A 21,701-nucleotide genomic window follows, 5' to 3' on the forward strand; every position below is an offset into this window, starting at 1 on the left:
CATAACAGATATTATTTACAGGTTTTCATGCTGGACATATGGATTACATTAAACAATCATTCCATAATGTATTCCTGTGGTCCCTATAATGCTTTTTAATTTTTTACATTTGTGAATATTAACATGCTATAGCATTTTGCAGCATTAAAAAAATAGCATGCTTGCTTTGTTTGCTGAAAATAAGTGATGAATTTATTGCCCAGTTAAGGCTTTCATGGTATGTTTGTGGGAGTTCAGGATATTCCACACTACGTCCTCTCCATAGCAGGGTACAGATTATAATCCTGATTAATTGGATAAAGAACATGTTTGCTCATCACATTTAAATATGGCACCTGAAGAGATTTATATGATTACTATTTATTTTCCCTGGGGGAGCTTAGGCAGTTTCTTTCAATACAGTGTGAAAGCAAAGTTCTTAATTATTATATAATATCTGACTGATGGTAGAATACTTATATTGTGAGGCATTTTTGAAAGATTTCATAGCTTTACCTTCTGTAATTCTAATATTTCAGTTGATGATCTGATTCTTGACACATATACAGGTTTTGTGGAACAGTAAACTAGCAAGGATTTCAGACAAAAAGCAAGAAGATGATAACTATAGAATGAAAACTAGATTACTGAGGAATTATTTTTTTCATTGTCCTTTTTTCTTTTATGTTCAGTATAAATTTGTTTGCTATATTAAGTATTTGGAAAAGCTGCCTTCTGTGTTTCAAAACAAGACATCATCAACATCTTGTTTAGGAATGTATCTCTAAATGCTAAAATCATTTTAAAGTGTTTTGCTAAATACTGTACAGTGAAATTCAGACTGAAGTATAACAGACCAATAGATTCATAAATAATGATTTTCACCAACTATGTTTTGTTTACAATATTTGTAAGTATGGTATGTCAGAATAGTGTAAAGGTAAAGATACTCTCATATTCCATGGTAAATATAACACATTATATGATGAGAACAAAAATTTCTATCCTAAAATCTTTCAGGGTTTAACTCATGGAGATAATGTTCTTACATGAGTAATCACACCAACAAAATTTGTCCAATTTAAGCTCCTGTAAGTTGTATATGTGGCATACAAGACTGTAATGGTGCCTCCATTAGAGAGTTGTTTTTTTTTTTTTTTTTTTAACTGCCTAGTTAATTGTAGAAGTCAGAAATCAAGAGCATATGATCTGGATTTTAGGAGCATTTGGGAATTTAAAAATCACTCTGAATTTACAGATATTAATATAAACCAGGTATAGTAAATTTACAAAAAACAACCTAATGGATCATCTACTTCAGTGATCTTATTTCTGAGAGTGGTCACACAATGCTTCAGAAGGAGACCACCTGCACAAAAAACTTCAGTAAGCTTGTTCTTTGGTATACTTACATGGATAGAATATATATTTAATTTAAAATCAAAAGTGAAAATTGGAATTCTGATGACATTTTAGCTTTGCAGTGTGTTTCAAATTATCTAAGTATCATGAATATAAGTATATCATGATCAGGGATTGAACAGAATCATGATTCCTAGGGTTTTCCTCTGATAACTGTAAATAGATGATTTTTTGAGAGGTTTTTTTGAATAAGACATGGAAGCAACCAAATTGATCATTTTACTTTTATCTCTTGATTTCTGTAGGCATCTTAGTGTCCTTTTCTAAGTGCTAATAATATTGGTAATAAGTCAGAAGTAACAGAAAAGGTCATGTAATAACTATTTCGATATTAAGCAAAATCAGTGACAACTAATGCAGTATCTGTGTTCCCTAATGTCCTATGCAAATATTGACGTCATAATTGTAGACTAGTTTTACCTCAAATATTTCTATGAGCATCCCAAAGCCAGGGAATAAAATAAGAAATTTTGTGTTAAAATGATTTTTAACATTAAAGGGAGGATACTTTGAACAAGAGCTGTGTTCATTTTTACTTCTAGGAAGTCAGTACCACTTTTTTCCCAAAACAGTTGCTAGTACTCTGTCAACCCAAGGTTTTGAATCATCATCTGTAAAGGGTACAGGTTTTCTGGTTTTTTTTGGTTGGTGGGTTGTTTTTTTTTGGGTTTTTTTTTTTGTTTGGTTTTTTTTTGTTTGGTTTTTTTTTTTTTTTTTTTGTTTGTTTTTTTGGGTTTTTTTGGGTTTTTTTTGTTGGGGTGGTTTTTTTTGGGGTTTTTTTTTTTTTTTTTTTTTGGTAATTTGCTTCTCTGGGAGTTGCCCATTTGTTTTTAGGTCATCTCACTTGTTCCTTTGTGAAACATTTTGATTGGACCTAGATAAGGTTTAAATAGACAAGACAGGCAATAATATCTGTTTTATGTTCTCATAGCTCACTTTCAGGACCAGTCTAAATCTGAAGCCACTCTTCTATGATTTTATGATAGTAAGAGAGCAGCAAATAAACATGTACCCAAATTTTTGCAACGAGAAGAATTTTTCTGTCTGTTTAGATGGAGACTCTCAGATTCATGAGGTTCTGAGTACTTTAAATATCTAACTTCATGCAGTTTTACAGATTCTGTGGTGAGGAATAAAAGCTTAATCTTTTTGAAAGTCTCAATGGCAACCCAAATGGGCTCAAATTGTTTTCCAGAAGCACCACCTTTCAAAAAAATCTTTGTACTGTGACAATCTGTTATACTAATATAGGGAATGGTCAGCCATGTTATCAATAGTTAAGGAGAAAATATTTTCATAGAAGATTAGTGCTTTTTTTTAAACACTTGCACAGAATCTTCCTTGAGGGACTCACTTCTTGCGGTTCTCTGTTTCCAGGTGATGAGTAGTGAAGCAGATCACCTGCTTTGAGGGACTCTTTGGGATAGTGTGTCTGTAGTCCCATCTCAGAGGTCTGAACGATGGATGAGAGAGTAACCTGAACTCATAGAGAGTGGATATGTCTCACCTAAGTCCCATCTTTTTCCTCACAGTTATGTTGTGATGATGTAGGTAATTGTTCTAAAACTTCTGGGACTGAATTCTTAAGCACTGAAACAGTTCCTAGTTTTCAAGCCACAATGTTGGGTTTTGACTGTTCTGTCATTAATGGGCTGTTAACAAGCTTTCCTCTTTCAACCCATTCCGTAAGAAAAACTGCAGAATTATCACATTCTTGATTGCAACCTGTAAAAATTAATTTACATCACCAACAGGGGTTAAAATTCACAATTTCATGGCCTTGTAATATTAAGAGGTTAAGGAGGCATGAGGGTAGTTTCCTGAAGTTTTCTTTAGAATGCTGTTTAATATGTCTTCCAAAGTTAATGCCAGACCCTTCATTTTGATATATGTGCATTGTTACTTGAAAGACAGGCAGGCATTTTTCTACTGCATTTTCATATTAAGTGACTGAATAAAGCATTCTTTAAAGGTTAATTTATAGATCATATGAAAACTGCTTAATGTGAAAGTATTCAGAAGGTGCCATTAATATAAATTAGAAATACATTAAAAATGACAAACTGCCTGTTTTCTCCTTCTGGACTTAATTTTGTAATATACAATCTTGTTTCTGAAATGAGATCATGGATTTCAGTTATATATGTAATCTTATTTAATATTAAAAAAAAGTAGACATTTAGAAAGTCCAGATGTAGTATGCTTTCTGACCTTTGTCCATTTATAGATGAGTGGATTACTAGGATTTATAAACCAGATGGGACTGACTCTTTTATGAGATTTCTAATAAGCATGAATAAAGTTATGTAATAGTTAAGTTTTTATGTTGAAACAGAAACCTTTAAATATCCTTAAGTGCTTCAACTTCTACAGATGTTGTTTGCTTTATCTTTTCTTGTTACCTACTGGGCTTCAATCTTCCAGGTCATTGTTTTACCCAGTTACATAATTAGGGAGCTTATTTTGTTTCTCTCCATCAATGTTTAATTCATTATTTATAAATATGTATTTCTAATGCCTGTAGGTTACCCACACCTTCAGTCAAAATAAGAATTTTTCTGTGCCATAAGGTAGTACAGGGCAATAACAATGAAATAAAGCAGCACATGTTCAGTGATTTTGAAAACTTGCCAATTATTTCTGTGTTTGACTGTATTTGTTTGCAATTTTTTCTCTATATTACAAGATATTTTTTTAGTAGTGTTCCGATTTTCATCAGACAACTTTGCTTCTGCACAACATTTTTTCTCTGTAAAGGAAGCAAAATTTGCAGTCCCTTGATCTGAAAAGAAAGCTGAAACTACAAAATAGGAATTGGGAAATTCTCAGCCAAAGATTAGTATTCACGTGTGTTTATTTCCTTTTCTGAGTGTTAACTGTGTCTGTTCCCAGTTTCTGATCATGCACAGGATGTGCCAGCTTTACATCGCAGGCTGGATACCACAGTGAAGGGGGCAGGTACTAGGGGAGCTGAGTCATAGAATTCACCACCATGAAAGAAAATGCATTTATTTTTCTTAGGTGTATTTTGTTTTCCCTAATTCTCTCACAAATTTATGTGGCACTCTTTTTGAAGGGAAGATTAAAGAAATGAGAGAGGGGAAAAAATCTATACTTGGAGATTAGGACTATATTCAGAATTTATGGTCAGAATGTCTGCTAAGTTGCAAATGCTTTTCTTTTGTCTTTCCTGATATGCAATTTCACTCACTAAACAATTTACTATGTCTTCTGTAAATTCAATTATGTGTCATTTTTTCACACATGCCTTTTGCTTGCTAAGGATTAGAAGGTAGTTTAATTGTGGAAAAAGCTAAATAAATATTAATGCTTTTGCTCAAAACCATATATGTATGAGAATAATATATATGCAATGAGAAAATTTGTTTTAAAACAAAATATGAATGTGAAATGTCTTTGGAAAGAATTGTTTCTCCTGAAAACTACTCTTTGTCAGCACCTGTAAGAGTCATCCTTTCACTAATGACCAAGGATAACATGCAGTCCTACAGTAAAATGTAAACTTATCTGTAGAAAGTTATGTCTTCTACAAGTTTTAGCAAGGAGGCAGGAGGGGGTGGAGGAATTCCATGATTGTTGAACAGATGAGGACAATGTGTCAATGCTGATTCTGTCTTGTCATAGCTCTTTTGTTTTGAAAACTCTGGACTTCATTGCTTGATCTTTGAATTACATTCTTATGCCTCATCTGTGAATATGAGCAAATTGGTTTACCTCCTGCCAGAGCAAGTTCTAATTCTTATTAGTCCATTTTATTTCAGAAAAAAAGTGTGGAGTATAAGAAAAGGTTCAGCATCCCACAAGCTAACAAATTCTTAAAATGAAATTCTGGGGTTTTAAATAAGTATTTTTAAACCTAATAGTCTCTGAAAGGAAGACTCTGTTTAATGTTCTTACTGTAAAAGCTTATGGGTTTTGAGATACTGTAATGAAAGCTGTATTCCATAATCCTGTTAGCAATTTTGATCCCTTCTTTTTATTGTGCTCTTTAATTATTTTCTTGCTATGATTTCTGTTTGTTTGTTTGATTTCCTTTTTTTGTTTGTTTGTGTTTTTTGTTTGTTTGGTTGGTTGGTTTTTTGTTTTGTTTTGCTCTTGTTTGGTTTGTTTGTTGAATTTTTGTTTGATTGATTTTGTGGGGTTTTTGTTGGTTTAGGTTTTTTAGCAGGGGCCAGCGGCAGGTGTTGTTTTACTTTTATTTTCCCCTGGCCTTTCATTACAGTAAAGGTCAGAAGCATTATCACTGTAGCAAAAATGGGGGAATGATACAAATTATAGTATAAAATGCTAGGTTTAGGTTAATGTAAAGCATCTTTTAGGTCAAAATTTTTGGAAAAATGCTAACCTCAGAGGAAAGAAGGAGCTCTTATCCTAAAAATATATAGCAGGAATTTTATAATATGTGATGCATGTTGTGAAATGGGAAGAATTAATGCTCCATAACTGTAATGCTTTTTTGAAAGTGTGATGCAAAATTTAACATGAAATCCTTTGTAAAATATTCAATATAAGTAACTTGGATTTTTAGAATATGTGGATACACTTACTTTTAAAGGTATTAATTTTTTCAGCTTTTTTTTTTTTTTGTGTTTATCAAAACAATGAAATTCAGAGTTCAGAATAACTTTATTTTCCTTTGAAGATCTCCTAGTTGATATGTTGGGGGTTCTTGCCAGCTACAGCATCACTGTCAAGGAGTTGAAGCTTTTGTTCAGCATGCTTCGAGGGGAAAATGGAATCTGGGTAAGCTGTGATCAGATAAAGCATTAAGTATCATTCCATTAGAGACTGAAGTTAACATAAACTGTCTCCTGGGACATATGAACTTGAATTTGTTTTCTCAAGTTGACTGAACATATGTTCAAGAAGTATTTTTGCTAACTATTTTAAAATTAATTTGTTCTGTTGTTTGAAAACTGTCCACTTTCCATTGTAGCCTAGAGAGTACAAAAATGGTTGTATTGACTTTTGTGCAATTTTCTTTTTTTCACAGCCAAGACATGCAGTTAAATTATTATCAGTCCTTAATCAGATGCCACAGAGACATGGGCCTGATACCTTTTTCAACTTCCCAGGCTGTAGTGCTGCAGTAAGTTCTCAACCAAAATTCTACAATTTCAGGAACAAATAAATAGCTAACTCCTCATTTGCATTTCCCTTCATTTGGTTTCAGAAATTCTTGAAAAGGAAATGAGAGGGGAAATACATGTTTGAGTACTGTAGACATTGCCTTTCACAGACTTACAAGGTAGCTGTGTTGTTGAGAAGTTACTCTTGTGAGGATGGAATATCAAGCAGCAGATTTTGGTCTAAGGAAGTTACTGTGAAAGAGAAACCTGAAAATTCCAAAGAACAGAGCTATTTCATTAGAATAATGTAATCCATATTATATAAAGGAGAGAGTTGAGAAAAATCAAGAATTGAACTTGTCCATATCATCACAGTTTACAGTGCCTGCTTAGTCATAAATTTTATTATAAAGGTTTCATTTTCTCTGAATTCCATCAACTGTTTCTTTTCCATGAAGGCAGTGGAGATAATTTACAATGGTGAAATGATAATCCTTTCCAAACCTTCCCAAGTAGATATTCTCTCTTCCATTCACTGCATGGATTATTTTTTTACTTTCAAAAAATAACCCAAAACAAAACAAAACAAAAACAAAAAAAAAAAAAAAAAAAAACAAAAAAAAAAAACAAACCCTACAAATAAATTAAAGTATTGTGTAGAGATTTATAGATTATTGTGAGAGTAAATACAAATGGTTAACATGGGGAATACATAAATCTGAGGTACAGTTCCATTCTGGTATGGAATGGTAGGTATATGCTCAGGTAGAACGTGCAATCTTCTAACAGAAAATAATCCTGAGACTCCTGTTTTCTCATGCTAGTGCATGAAGGCTGCTCTACCTGCGCTTCATCTGCCAATGGCACTGATAATTTTCTTTAAGCACAAACTGCTACATCCATTCCTTGTGAACAGACTTGTCAGAGTAGCAGATTGCATCTGGGAAGTAAACTGGCTGATAATCACTGTTTTACACCTGGGTTATTTTTTGCTAGATTAGGTCTTTGATCTTGTTTGATATCCAGCCTTTTAAACAGATGTGTCAGCAAAATGCATAGGGTGGATTGTGTAAAGAATTAATTTATAAGTTTTGAAAGAGAAAGTTTCATTATCTCCTGCTAAATTAAAAGCACATTAAAATTAACATCTCTTACAAATACATGCACCAGCAAGACAGGTGTTGCAGAATATGAATGTCTACAGTGACATATACTGCTTTGACATTTCCGAGCTTCAGAGGCAAACCCTGATGAAATTTCTTTCTTAAATTTAATTTTTTATCAGAGGTTGAAAAAAAAGGTTTTAGAGAAGAATTTCAAATATTCCTTCTTGTCCAAAGATGTGCATCAATAACAGGAGTTCTTGATTGAAATGCAGTCTCTTTCCTTTGATTCTTCCAGGATCTTATTTCACATACTACTCATGATGAACTGCACACCTGTAAATAAAGAAATATAAGTTTCAAATTTACACTTATTTTTTAATGCATTTTGGATTGCACTATGAAGGTCTGGAGAGGATACATCCTCTGAAGTGGACCATGGGCAGAAATTTAAAAAATTACCCAAAAGCCAAAGGACTTCTTTAGAAGAAAGAGACTGGACAGGACCTAGTTCACTAGCACTGAGTTTATATTCAGGTGTGATCCACAAAGTTGACATCAGACAGAGAAACAGCTTAACTTTTAATCAGCATGATAAATTTCAGGTTGGCTCTCTTTAAAGTTAAGTGCATGCTTCTTGTATATCCAGGACTTCAGTGGCAGTATGAAGGAGCCGAGTCTACAGATATGCTGCTGAGAGCTGCTTCATTTTCCCAGCTGCAGGGCTCTTCCCAGTACTGTATTACATCTCTACCAGTCTGTGCAGGTGGCATGTTAGTCACTACAATTGTGACTGAAGTCCAGGACACTTTGTGCTTGGTGATAGTACCACTCCCAGGTGTTGTTCCCATTCGTCATCAAGCAGCTCTTCTGCTTCAGGCAGGAAACTGCCTCTCAGGAGGCAGAAGCCATATCCCAAAGGTGTTCCTTGAAATGATTAGTTTTATTTTTAATAATGAATCTCTACTTTATGATGTGTTGATTAATTTGGTTTTATATGTAAGTTTTTTGATGAGATTAATAACTGTTAGAAGCTGAATTTATAGTTTAATTTCTGAAGAAGTAATTTTTCTTTTTGTTCTCTTAATATTGCCCATTCACAAATTTAATTTTGTCCTCTATTAATAGAATTTATCTAGTTAAAAGTTAAATTATTTTAAAATAGATAGAAAAGTAATGCATTAATTCAAAAGCACTATTTTTTCTGTATTTCATATTTGAAAGTTAAAGCAGATCTACAGATCTAGAATGATACAGGATTTTAGAAAGGTATTACTTTTAACAGTATTTCTCAAAAAACTAATAATTTGTTTCTTTTTTTTCTTCCCTCCTTCCAGGCAATTGCATTGCCTCCTATTGCTAAGTGGCCTTATCAAAATGGGTTTACTCTTAATACCTGGTTTCGTATGGATCCACTAAACAATATCAATGTAGATAAGGATAAACCCTATCTCTATTGGTAAGTAGCTTATAATACTGCAGTTATGGTTTGTTCTGGCTTCCTAACTAACAGTTAATCTTTCTCATTATTTTTAGTCCCTGACATGCTTTCCCCCTGCCCCTGCCAAATATCTGAAGATTTTAATGGCTGCTCACTGTATACAAATTCTTAGAAAACCATCTGTCCTTTTTGCCTTGTGATTCAGAAATCCATGGATTCAAGACATGTGCCTCATAGATAAACCATAAAATCTAGTGTTGTAGTTTCTTTAGGAATTCTAAAATATATTATTTCTTAGAGCTTTAAATGGAGAATGTTGTCATATTATCTGGTCAGTGGTAAGGATTCTCAGCTGAGGTCAGTACTACAAAATAAATCTGTTAAACTCATAGTGCACAGTTTGCACATTAGCTAAAGGTAGTAGAAAGTAGATCTATGGATATAAAAATGGCTAACTGATGACTGGTTCCCCAAAAATATGAAAATTTAATGTCAATGTAACACTTATGAAAGAAATTGAATATACCAATCTCAGAAGGAAATCGCAGAATGTGTCGAGTTGGAAGGGACCCATCAGGATCATTGAGTCCAACTCAGCCCTGCACAGGACCACGCCATCACGCCATGTGCCTCTGAGCATTGTCCAAACACTTCTTGCACTCAGTCAGGCTTGGTGCTGTGACCACTTCCCTGGGGAGTCTGTTCCAGTGCCCAACAACCCCCTGGGTGCGGCGTTCTCTCTTTCTCCCCAGTCTGGGGCAGCTCTGATGCCCACCGGCGCCGCCTCCCCCCGGACTTCCGGGTTTGCCACTTCTCTCCCACGTGCCGCTGGCACCGGCACGCGGGTCAGGGTCTGCCGGGTTCTGTCACCCGCGCTACGGGATCCGAGACAAAGAGGGAAGGAATGTCCAGATCACCCATAAGGAGGGCAGGAAAGCTTTATTGTCGCTGAGAGCTGCAGTGGGGGGGTAGCGACCCACGCTTCCCACTCCATGTCGGGGGAATGGCGGCGGGACCCGGGAGTGAGCGGGATGATATAGGGGATGTGATAGGGAGGGCAGACGCCGTCCCCCAATCCATGCAAGTGACGCGATGATGACGTAGGACAGCGACCAACCAGAGAACTCCGCAGGGGCAGACACTGAGCCTCAGGCTGAGTGGGATCGTGGGGATGGGGCGGCAGACATGGGGTTTCCCGAGGCCGGACTGGGGAGTGGTCACAGGAGCAGCAAAGGGGAAAGCCCAACGGCAGGCAGCATGGGGCCGGAAACTGCGAGGGGCAGGGGGGGAACAACATGGGGGAAGCATGGGGGTACACAGGACTTGGCTAGCTAACACAAATAAGAACTCCTAAAACCCAATCCCAGGATGCAACACCTGGGTGATAAACATTTTCCTAATATCCAACCTAAACCTTCCCCAACACAACTTCAGGCCGTTCCCTTGGGTCCTGACACTGGTGACCAGAGAGTTTAAATCAGTGCCTGCCCCTCCTGTTCTCCTCACAAGGAAGTTGTCACTTCAATGAGCTCTCCTCCAGGCTGAACAGACCAAGTGACCTCAGCTGCTTCTCATACAACTTCGCCCCCAGGCCCTTCACCATTCTTATGGTCCTCCTTCAGCCACTCTCCAATAGTTTAATGTCTTTTTAATATTTTGGTGCCTAAAACTGCCCCCAGCACTCAAGGTGAGGCCACCCCAGCTCAGAGCAGAGTGGGACAATCCGCTCCCTTGCCCAGCTGGCGATGCTGTGCCTGGTGCACTTCAAGGCACGCCTGGACCTCCTGGCTGCCAGGGCACTGCTGACTCATACTTGATTTGCCACCAACCAGGACACCCAGGGCCCTTTCCATGGCACTGCTTTCTAACATTTCATTTCCCAGTCTGTTTTTCCATCCAGGGTTTCCTCATCCTAGGTGCAGAATCCAGCACTTAACCTGGATCTATTCTTAAAAATGGAGAAGGGAAGCAAAGAAATGCTTTCACATTTGCCAGATATGAGGGAAATTTGCCGCTGTTCTGTTATTAGTGACATGCTTCAAGAACTGTATGCCAGCTTGTTTTTTTCTAAAAAAAGTAATTTTAAATATCTCGGAGTATGGTGTTGGGCAGCTGCTGACAGTCTATTAACACTTGTATATTGGAACAGTATTGTAGCTATCTTACCAATTATAAATGAGTGTGACAATCCTGGAAGAAAATTAGAAGTGTGACACTTGCATGAACAATAAATAACAACAAGGCAGAGCAGTCAAATTCAAAGGGTAAGGTTAAGAATTCTGTGGCAGAAATTTCAGTATAAGCCAGCCGACATCATATATCTAGCAGTGAGTGGATAATGGGTGCCATGCTTATGGAATGAATAGCTATATGTTAGAAAGCAGGAATTACAGCAGGATGTTAAGGATTGTTGTAGGTTACCAACTGACTATAAAATCCATTTTCATTGCCCTAGCTGAAAGAGCTAATGTGATCTTTTTAAGGATAGTCTGAACAAACAGAGATGATAATAATTGCCAAAAGCATTATTGGAATGTAATTTACAATTATGACTTTCTACTTCTTTTAAGAGACCATGGGAAAAACTGGTACTATTCGGAAAATACTTGGGAGTGAACTGTCCCTTGGAAAACACATTTTAGAATGAATTAATTTTTTTTTTAATCTGAGACTGCAAAATCAGAAAATTCAGACTTTTAGATTCACAGTACTATGGTTATTATCAAATTTATAAGAAATAATAAAGTAATAATAATAATAGTAATAATAATATTCCTTATCATACTTTAAAAGATTGTTGGAAATGTTTCTTTAAAAATAAGGTATAGGTTCTTTGTCATAAAGACCCTGCAAATTTAGATATTTAGGGCTAACCTTAAGCACACTAAACTGGGAATCCTCTATCCCCTAAATCACTTTACTTGTTCCTGCTAAAAAAACAGATGGGTGACATAATTAAGGCCTGGAATTACATGTGAGCAATCCAGATACTAAGAGATATTTCTCGAGGTGGTGTTTTTTGGGGGGTTTTGTTTTTTTTTTTTTTGTTTTTTTTTTTTTTTTTTTTTGTTTTTTTTTTTTTAAAGAATTAGAAGGTGAACTGAGGCTGGTATGTTATCATTCCTTTTTGTCCCTAAAAAGTCCAAATGCTTCCACAACCATTAAATGGAAGAATGGCTAAAATTTCTGAAACTGTTCTACATTTTAGTTTTACAGATGTAGAGACAGGGAAATCTAGCTGTCTAGTATTTTCGGACCTTCTCTAGGGCTTATAGTAAAAAACATAATGCAGAACAGTTGCAAAAGCCTATAGTGGAATTCTAAAATTAGTAGAAAGCAAATTTCACACACACCTTTTAGGCAAGAATCAATTCATATCTTCTCAATATCGGTACTATGATCATATGTTAAATTGCTCATAATATCCTAAGCTAAAGAAAATGGAATCACTAAACAGTTCCACTGGTGGAAGGAAGAATACTCTTGGTATGGAAGTGTAATAACATTCAATAGCTGCTTGGAGAAACTGGCTGAAATGAAACATAATTGTAAAGGTTATATGAACAAACTGTAGTAAAATTGTGTTCCAGCTGCTATGGGAGGTTATTTAAGGCTCATAAAACCATATGGCTGTTGATGGTACTGCTCTTGTTGTCTCCATGCTTGCCATCTTTGGATGTGGCTAGTTCTGCACATGTAGGTAATTGGTAAGAGAACTTTGGAGTATCCTAGAGACCAGTCTTAGTCTACATTACCTTTGGCGAGAAAGAATATGTCAAGATTAAAATTATATAGTATAATGTTGAGGTAAACAGAACACATTTGAATACTCATTTTCTTAACTACTCTTGTATTAAAAATCTAATTAATTTGGAGGAAAAAAAGTAAAATCTTGGCTAAGTTTCATGTTTATAAAATCATTCATTATATTGCAAGGGAAAGAGCCTTGTTAAGAAATGAGCAGTTTTCATTATTTCATTGTTTCTCATGTTCGTGTGCTGAACTCCAGGAAGTTACACGCTTAAGGACAACTCAATGTTTAAAATATCAGGAACAGTCAGATTTGAACATAATGGAGATAAAATCAGCCCAGTAACCAATAAGGATAGAAAAGGAGAAAATTTGAAAGATTTAGACATTTCTTCGAGAGATATTCTTTATTTCATAATGCTTTCTAGCTCTTGTTCAAAGTATTAGGATGCATTTTATACAGTGGTAATAATGTTTTATCGTGTAAAAACGTTGATGTTTACAACGGTTGGCTGTTCGTAATTTAAAAAAAACTATTATATTTGACATCTCTAATCAAATACAACACTGTCAGAACGTGGTGAATTTCTGTCTTCTTCAGAATGGGATTCTGTTAAACGAAACCATTTTAGACCATTTTAGAGATGACTTGCATTGCTGAGAAACAGATTTGGCATTGTGAGTGTTGCAGTTACCTGCAGAAAAGTTATTTGAATGGCATAAGGTCCTAAGGAGATAAATCAAAGTCTGAAACTATCTCACAACACATTCAGTAGCTCTTATTGTGAAAGCTGTATTTTAAGTTTTTTAACCTTCATTTTATTGCACTAAATTCAATGCTGTGGTTGTGCAGGTTTTGTATATGGGTAATGCAGATTATGTGTGTGAGTGTTATTCTTCCATGAGGCTGTTCACTGCTCCTTTTGTTGAGGGGTAGAGCTGCCTGTAGGGTTATTGTGGAAGCCGGATCATTGGAATGATCCAGGTTAAAAATAGTCTTCAAAAGATGCAAAGGAATGGCAGTGTTATAAATTGTTTTCAATTTTGCGGTCAGTGATAATGGACTACGTGTAATATTTCTCTTCATTCTTGGGTTATATCTTAGGTTTATTTAGAGAGGACATTTTACATTTATTAAAGAAGTGGGGTTTTTTTTGGTTTTTTTTTTCTGCAAAGAGGGTTCTCTGGAAGTCCTTATTAAAGGCTGTGCAAGGGAATAATGCTCCTTTTCAGCACAGCAGCTTGGGGGGAGAGAAAACTGTGTACAATGTAGAGAAGCAGATGAATGAATGAGGAAGACACAGTCTGAATTTGGAAAAAAAATATATACTACTGGAAGTAGGAACTGCTGTGCAAGGATTCATTAGGGTGCGGAAAAATCATCTATAGGTGTTATTACACCTATTCTGTTTACTCTCTTTTTAAAATTAAATAAAAGTATCCTAATTCAATACAACAAAAGTGGCTTTCTATAATCTGAGAATTTGAATGTGTTTTTTTTACCTCCTTTACAAATGCCTTCATGGGAGTTGAGTGTCTAAGCCCTGATCACCTCAGGGTATAATCACAACACCTACAATGTAAAGAGTTTATTTTTTTAAAAGGTCATGGTTTATCAACTATTTTTTTGACAATGAGCAAAGATAAAAATCTGATTTCTCCTTAAGTAATGCACATTGATTTAACTGTAGGTTTCTGAAGATTGAATAAGTTCCACAAATGTGAAAATTTTTCCATGTAAAAATCTATACCAAATATTTGTAGGGTAGACTAAAAATATACTTTTCAGCAGCTGTTAAGGAAGATAAAATTTGAACTTAGTGTTTGCATGTACCTTTCATTTCTTAATATTTCTAGGAAAAAAATAGTAAAAGTGTTTGAAGAAAATGTTGCAACAAGGAAACCATTTAAAGTATTATTTCACTAACATAAAATTATTTCATAAGTTAGCTACATTAAGAGAATGAGAAGGTATTAATTAGCAGGCTACAGGACTGTACAAATACTCAAAATTAGTAGGTTTTTTCTCATATTTTCAAAGCTTCATTTCAGAAGTCATAGATGAAATTCACCATCTAGACCTTGTATTTCAGCCACTGGTTATTTATTATAGTCTAGAAGTGTTATACAGTGTGCTCCATATTATTGATAGCAAACTGCTCTTCATTGTACTTACCTTTTCAGAAGTGATTCAGCAGCATAGCTGTAGGTATGGACTTGCCTTTTTTAGACTGTAGATATGGACTTGCATTTTTTAGACTGTTCAGTGAATGTCATTCATGAACTTTCACCACTTTTGCAAAGTGTTTTTTAATAAATCCAGAACTGCTCTTTTAAATGCTTTTGATTTCAAATATGAAATGTATGAGCTTTCTGCATTATCTGTCTTTATGATATTTGTCACAAGAAACCTTGGAAATCCTTGTTAAACTTACTTTCCTAAAATTGCAGTCCTTTATCCATTTGACAAATGAAAATAAATCTACAACTCATATGATTAAAACTTCATATATCCTTAGCATAATTTATTCATGTCTTGAAAAATAATTCTTGTGCGTGATAATTATCTTGAACCCAAATTTATATGTCATGTCAGCTGCATTGTTCTCTGAACCCCTCAAAACTGCAAAGCATCTCATAGTTGTTCTGTAATGGATATTTCTTCACAACTATAATCAGATGTGTATTTTAAATGATTAATTAAGAAGCTGAGGGTGAAACGTGATAGACGTAATATTGACTATCTTGTATTCTAGGAAAAAAAAAAACTACTATTTTTTAAAATGTAGCCTGGATTCAATTAAGTGCTGAAGGTGAGTAGCTCCCAAAAAATGGTGGAAGAAAATTAGATTCACCATTCTGGGTACAAATTTATTTTCTTTTTCATGACAGTTTATAGTAGTATTTGGACCTTTTTATTATAAAATAATACTGCTTTTCCCAATTTAATTCATAATTCTTTCTTTTCAGTTTCCGCACTAGCAAAGGTGTTGGGTATTCTGCTCATTTTGTTGGCAACTGCTTAATAGTTACATCGTTGAAGTCAAAAGGCAAAGGTTTCCAGCACTGTGTGAAGTACGACTTTCAGCCACGCAAGGTAAGCAAAATGGTGTTTACAGTAAAGAGTAACACTGAATATGTGCAGACAATGTGATTCTGGGAGGAGGGCTAAAATCCCTTTAGTGCTGTAATGTTAATCATAGTTCCTCATTTATAAATAACTGCTCTGGTGTTCATTCAGAGTTACAGTTCAGAATCAACTCAACAGAAATGTAATAATTTAAAGTGTAACACTTTATAAAGTCAGCTTGTTTTTCAAAACTACTGCTTAATTGGCTTCAAATAGAGAAGAATTGTGAGTATTTGTAAAATGGCTACATTTAATTACTTAAATATCTTCATTGTGTTTCTGAAAATTCTGTACTTGGTAACAGTTGCCAAGGTCTTGAAAAATTTTGCTGGCAATGCTAGAGTTTCATTATCTGATGCTGTATGATATAGTGCTCTGAACTTTCTTCCGTTTCAGTGCTGTTTTAGGATTTCTCATTTTTCGTAGTAAAACTTGATTACATCTCTAGATCATTTTAGTGTTTATTTCTACTGTATGCCTAGTAGTCCTAGAGGAACGATGATTTTGTGGCCTTCAGTGTTGCAGTTAGTTGACTGAAGCATTGACTTTTCTGTATAGCAAGCATTATGTATTTGTCACTGATGTCACTCTTGTGTATATTTTGCTATGAAGCCCATTTTTTTAATGGGCTTAGAATTTGTATATTGATTTTTTTTTTTTTTTTTTTTTTGAGAAACCAATCTCTTAGGGAAGGAATGCCATTGCTCACACATCAACTTAATGTTCCTCTATTTCTCTTGGTGTGTATTTGTGGTTCAAAATCACCAATTCTAATTTTGTCATGTAGCTCTCAGGTCACTTGTGGTTTTTTTAAAATAAAGTAATGTATTTTTCTAGCCTATCACTCGGGGTTGTATAAAGCCGTACAAACACATATCTGCTGAGTCTAGTGGACTGCATCAATTCTGTTTTTCACATTTTTCCAATTTTATAGCCAGAAATGTATTTTGATGACTGTTCAGTTTTCATTTAAAGTATCATCTGATTCTAGTAACAAATGTAATTGTTAACTTTTGTATTATGTTATTGTTGATCACCTCTTGGGATCTAGCCAATCTTTACTTGTTGGTGAAGAAGTAGTCTTTCATATTTTAGCAAGAAATGCTTTTGGTAATTTTTAATGCGAATGACTAGTTTTCTTTTTGCCAACTCTGGAAAATTTTATGTTTTGCTGTTGCTACTCGAAATAATTAATTCTGAAATACTGGTACCTGTGTATCTCATTATATGAATACCAGTTTCAAATCAAAATCTGCTGAAGTAGATAAAAATGTAACTCCCATGTTAGTTTTACATATCCCAAAGTTCATGCTTCATACACTTTGGGTCATATGTTAGCTTTAGAAAGTATTCAAAATAAATATTGTAGAATATATTTTTGAGTTGTTTAATATGTATTTTTCCATCATTAACTTGTGTTCGTATGCATGTGTTAAAGTACATAATGCATATTGGAGGAAACAAAACCTATCAAATATAATTCCTGGCCCTAAGAAGTCAAAATTTATCCTGTTTAACATGTAAATTGATTTTCTTCATGTTGTTTAGGTATGACATTGATTTCGCTGTACAAGATTTGGATGTGTAGATATATATTCAAAAAATGTGTACTCATTTATAAAGCAGCTAACTGTCCTAATGTTAATGAGAAGTATGATATTTTTTGCTATCATATGTATCATGTTCCCTAGACATTTGCTTACAGACACAGGCATTTCAGCAATAGAATTTGTCAGAATAATGTGGTATGAAGGTTTTTAAAATTTTTTTGGTGAATCACAGTAAAGTAATAAATTCAAGTCATCTGGTCAAAAGCTTTATGTAGGCAGATCAGAGTTGCTCTGTTCATGTGAAGATCTTCCTGCTATGTCATATGATGCCATTCACAGTATAATATGTAATATTAATTTATAACTTTAGGTCTCAACTGGTGTATTTTATAATATTGTAAAAGCAAGCATTTATAAAAATATATGGAGAAATTTGGTTTTCACATACCCCAATAGAAAATGTGGGTGTGGTATAATAGCCTGACATCTTAACAGAGCTAAACTACCTTTGGCAATGTTATGTTTAATATGTCTATACTGCTTTTTTGGGACTCCAAATTTATATTTTTGTGTAAGTAACCCCCAGTGGTTTTGCTCCCTTGAGTTTCAGCCTCAGCATCAATTCTTGTAAAACTGTAGCAGGAAAGCAGTGTAGTCAAGAGCAAACAGCTTTATTTTGTTTGTGTTTCTAATCCTGAACACCTTTACTAACTGTAGCAGAGACAGAAATAAGTTCCACATCCTGGAAATATTTAGTGTGTGATGCCTTATCTCTCTGTGCTGTCCTATGGAGTAGAAATATAACTTAGTGACTTAGCAGTTGGTGACTAAGCTTGACAGGTTTCAGCAGTAAACAAAAAATGAATAGTAGTGAAGGGTCTTTTAGTACAACCTAAAAAAGCTCTTGTTACAGCAGAGGGAGGCATGGCCTCTGTGCATTTTTGAGAAAATAATATGGGGAAGGAAACTGCAGGATGAATATGAAAGAAATTTGTATTGCTGACTTTGAATATTAGGCGAAAAAAGAGGATTTTTTCAACTAAAAGTTGAAGAAAAATTGTGTGTGAGATCATACAACTTGGGTTGATTCATTGTGTAGTAGGAAAGTGCTGCCTTTCCTTCTTAAAAAAAAGTGTTTGCTAGTGCTAGAGAAATTGCCTGAATGCAGAAATACAAAAGACTATGAGCAAATACACCATTAATCACAAAATCCAATAGACTGTTTCAAAGCTCCTTACAATGTACCTGAGCACAGATTAATAGCAATGTACAGACCACTGCAACTAAAATGAAATTCTTTAGGAAGCTGAGGTTGAATCCAAATTGGTATGTTTTCAGAAACAGTTTTAAAGCCTTTTGAAAGAAAAATCGCAGACAGAAGAGTTACGTGTTTTGGGGGAGGCAGATTGAGGTTGACAGTGACTCACAAAAATTACTTTGTTCATGGTTCCTTGAAAATCAAGAGTTTCCATACATGACTTCAGAAGCCAAAGCTGGAGCAGTGCTTCTTTATTCCAGCATTGCCCAATAATTTTTTGCTTGAAAACACAAGCAATGAAATACTCTGAAGTATCATTGTATGATCAGCAGCATTTTTCTACCTTCTGCTAGTTGTATATTTAAGGGAGGGGAAAAATGAAAAAATATTTTTTAATACCTGGAAACAGATGTGTAAAATGTGTTCTCATATCTATAGCTATTATAGACTTGTAACAGAATACAGCTTAATTTGATGACTACTGTAATGCTGATTGTCAAAATGTGTTTTGCTGCATGCTGCTTTGTTTGTAATTCTGTGCTTTGTCTAATTTTAAAATCAACAAGTGAAAACATGTACTTTTATTTTCTCTGACAGAGAGACAGAATTTTATATTAGTAGGCCCTGTATCTACTTATCCCAGCTCAGGAAGAGAGTCAAAAAGCCCCAAGGGTTGCAGAAGTTCTCTACTTTGGAAAAAAGGGACTTATCTAAACATGGAAATCAAAATATAATAATTGAAAAAAGATACCAAGAAATGGATGATGATGAAAATATCAATTATTATTCCAAATTATTAGAATACAAAGGGCTATTTTTAAGACAAGCTGACATTTTCACAAAGTCAATTAGATTGGAAGGGGATGTGTTGAGACCGTCTGGTCTCTCCCCCTGCTTGCAAAAGGGACTCCTAGATCAACTTGCTTTGGATTTTGTCCAGTTGTGTTTCAAATGTCTCTAAGCAAGAAGACTCCAGAGTTGTTCTTGAATTTATTTGTCATGGACATAATGATTCCTGTTAAACAAACTATGGGAAAGATCACCATAGTAGTTACTACCTGGAAACACTAAATTGTGATGCCTTCTCTGATTATTTAATGCATTTTTAATGATATGACAGTTGTCCAAAAATTGGTGGAATGGTAAAGAACAGAGGAAAAATATCAGAGCAAGCAATCTGGATGACATCTTAACCTTGGCTGTAAAACTTGCTATTGTGGTTTTTTCTGATTATTTAATAATTTCTGGTAGACAGCTGTGATGCAAAGACAGAGTTTGTGTGATATGAATTTGTTAAGGTAAGAGCACATAGCTCTGGATTTCCTATCAAAACTTAGCTGTGTTTTTTTACAGAATAGGGTTGAAATTAAATTGCACTCTTAAATTGTATGTATACATTTTTGCCTCTAATCCCATAAAGGAATGAAGGTAGGTACATCATTACATTTAGGCACAGTTCTATTGACTGGACATGAAGTCCCAATGACTTGAATTTTTAATTTTATATGTTTGCAAGGACTCATGTTTTTGTGTAAGTTTATGAGATTGGTCACTCATTTTTTATGCCATTCATTGGCTTTGCTTTATAGCATGAAATCTGCCCCTGTGTACTGATTTTTCATGTCTTTCCAGTGGTACATGATAAGCATTGTACACATCTACAACCGGTGGAGAAACAGTGAAATACGCTGTTACGTCAATGGTCAGCTGGTATCCTATGGTGACATGGCCTGGCATGTTAACACAAATGATGTAAGATTTTATTGGTTTTCCTTTCTCATCACTTTTCGTTTTAAGGTTAATTCAAAAAGAAAAAAAGTGTTACATTTTTTTCCCAAGATCCTTGTGAATTTTCTCTTTAAAATGTTTCTTTTATTCATTCTTATTCATCTACTTAATAAAATGTAATATTATTGACTTTTTGAGTTTGTGTATACGTGTTCTCTCTTTCTGTACCTTTGACTTTGGGAAGTTTGAGAGCCTGGACCTAATGAAGCAGCACCCATTGCTCTTTCTGGCTCAAAGTTCTGGCTGTGGAAGGCAGACAAAATTATGTTCTTGTGCTTTGCCTTCAGCTAAATCTGTGATAGAATTTCAGAGATTCTTGATTCATCAACTTACTAAGCTTTTGTTATTTTTTATTTATAATATGGTTCTCATTTCATTCTGACTACTATTAGGGATAAAGAAGCCTTAGGGAAATGAACTGTCTTTTACTAAATTCCAGAGGCAAAATAGGATTTGAAAAGGGAGAGCTTAAATATTACATGTTAATTAAAGTAAGAGTGCTCTGCCTTCCAAAGGTTCTGATTTCCATTCTTTGGGGTTTTTTTTTGGTAGCATTTTGACTTGCAAGAAAAGACAAGCCTTTTTGCAGAGCATGGTTTCTCCTTGCTAATGTCAATATTTTCATGATAGGTGAAATGCGATGACTGAAAAGCCAGCTGAGGTCTCAGAGGATCTGGTCTGGATTTTTTGTTATTGTGTGGGGATCAGTAATCCTTAATGACAAATGCTTAGCAGGAGGAGTTGCTCCTTTTGTTTGTATTTTCTTCACTGTATTTTCCACTTTCTCATGCAACAAAAGTACAATCTTTTCTTAAGGTGAAATTGGTTTGCCAAGCTTTAGATATTTTGATTTAAGTCTTAAATATGTGCTAAGGTTTTTATTTTGTCCACTGGATAATGGTCTAAGCTATGAAAGACACTAGTTATCATTAGATCTCCATTTTTTAACAAAAATCTGTTCTGTCAATAGTAGGAAGTAGAATAGAAAAATAAGAAATTCAGAAAATCTGTATGAATGTAAATGTATAAAATACATAAAAGGAGAGTACATAGGGGAGTGTGTACATAAGCTTCTTACTATTTTGCATTACCTAGGAAGAGAAGGTCTTGTTTTAACTTTCTTGTTTCATATAAAGTTTGACTTGTTAGAAGTATTCCCATGAAAAGTCTTGAGCAATTATCCAGCTCAT

General features: G+C 34.7%; 1 protein-coding gene across 2 annotated transcripts in view; it reads left to right on the forward strand.

The window, feature by feature from the left end:
* The window catches only part of NBEA (neurobeachin), a 454,830-nt gene that overhangs the window by 78,387 nt on the left and 354,742 nt on the right, over positions 1 to 21,701 (forward strand). For both annotated transcript variants that reach the window (XM_053932002.1, XM_053932009.1), the window contains exons 3-7: positions 6,065 to 6,165; positions 6,416 to 6,511; positions 8,932 to 9,053; positions 15,756 to 15,882; positions 20,356 to 20,475. In XM_053932002.1, the coding sequence (XP_053787977.1) occupies positions 6,065 to 6,165; positions 6,416 to 6,511; positions 8,932 to 9,053; positions 15,756 to 15,882; positions 20,356 to 20,475 (566 nt within the window). The remainder of the gene's footprint in view (positions 1 to 6,064; positions 6,166 to 6,415; positions 6,512 to 8,931; positions 9,054 to 15,755; positions 15,883 to 20,355; positions 20,476 to 21,701) is intronic.

This window comes from Vidua chalybeata, chromosome 2, assembly GCF_026979565.1.
Source record: "Vidua chalybeata isolate OUT-0048 chromosome 2, bVidCha1 merged haplotype, whole genome shotgun sequence".
NCBI classification, from domain to species: Eukaryota; Metazoa; Chordata; class Aves; order Passeriformes; family Viduidae; genus Vidua; species Vidua chalybeata.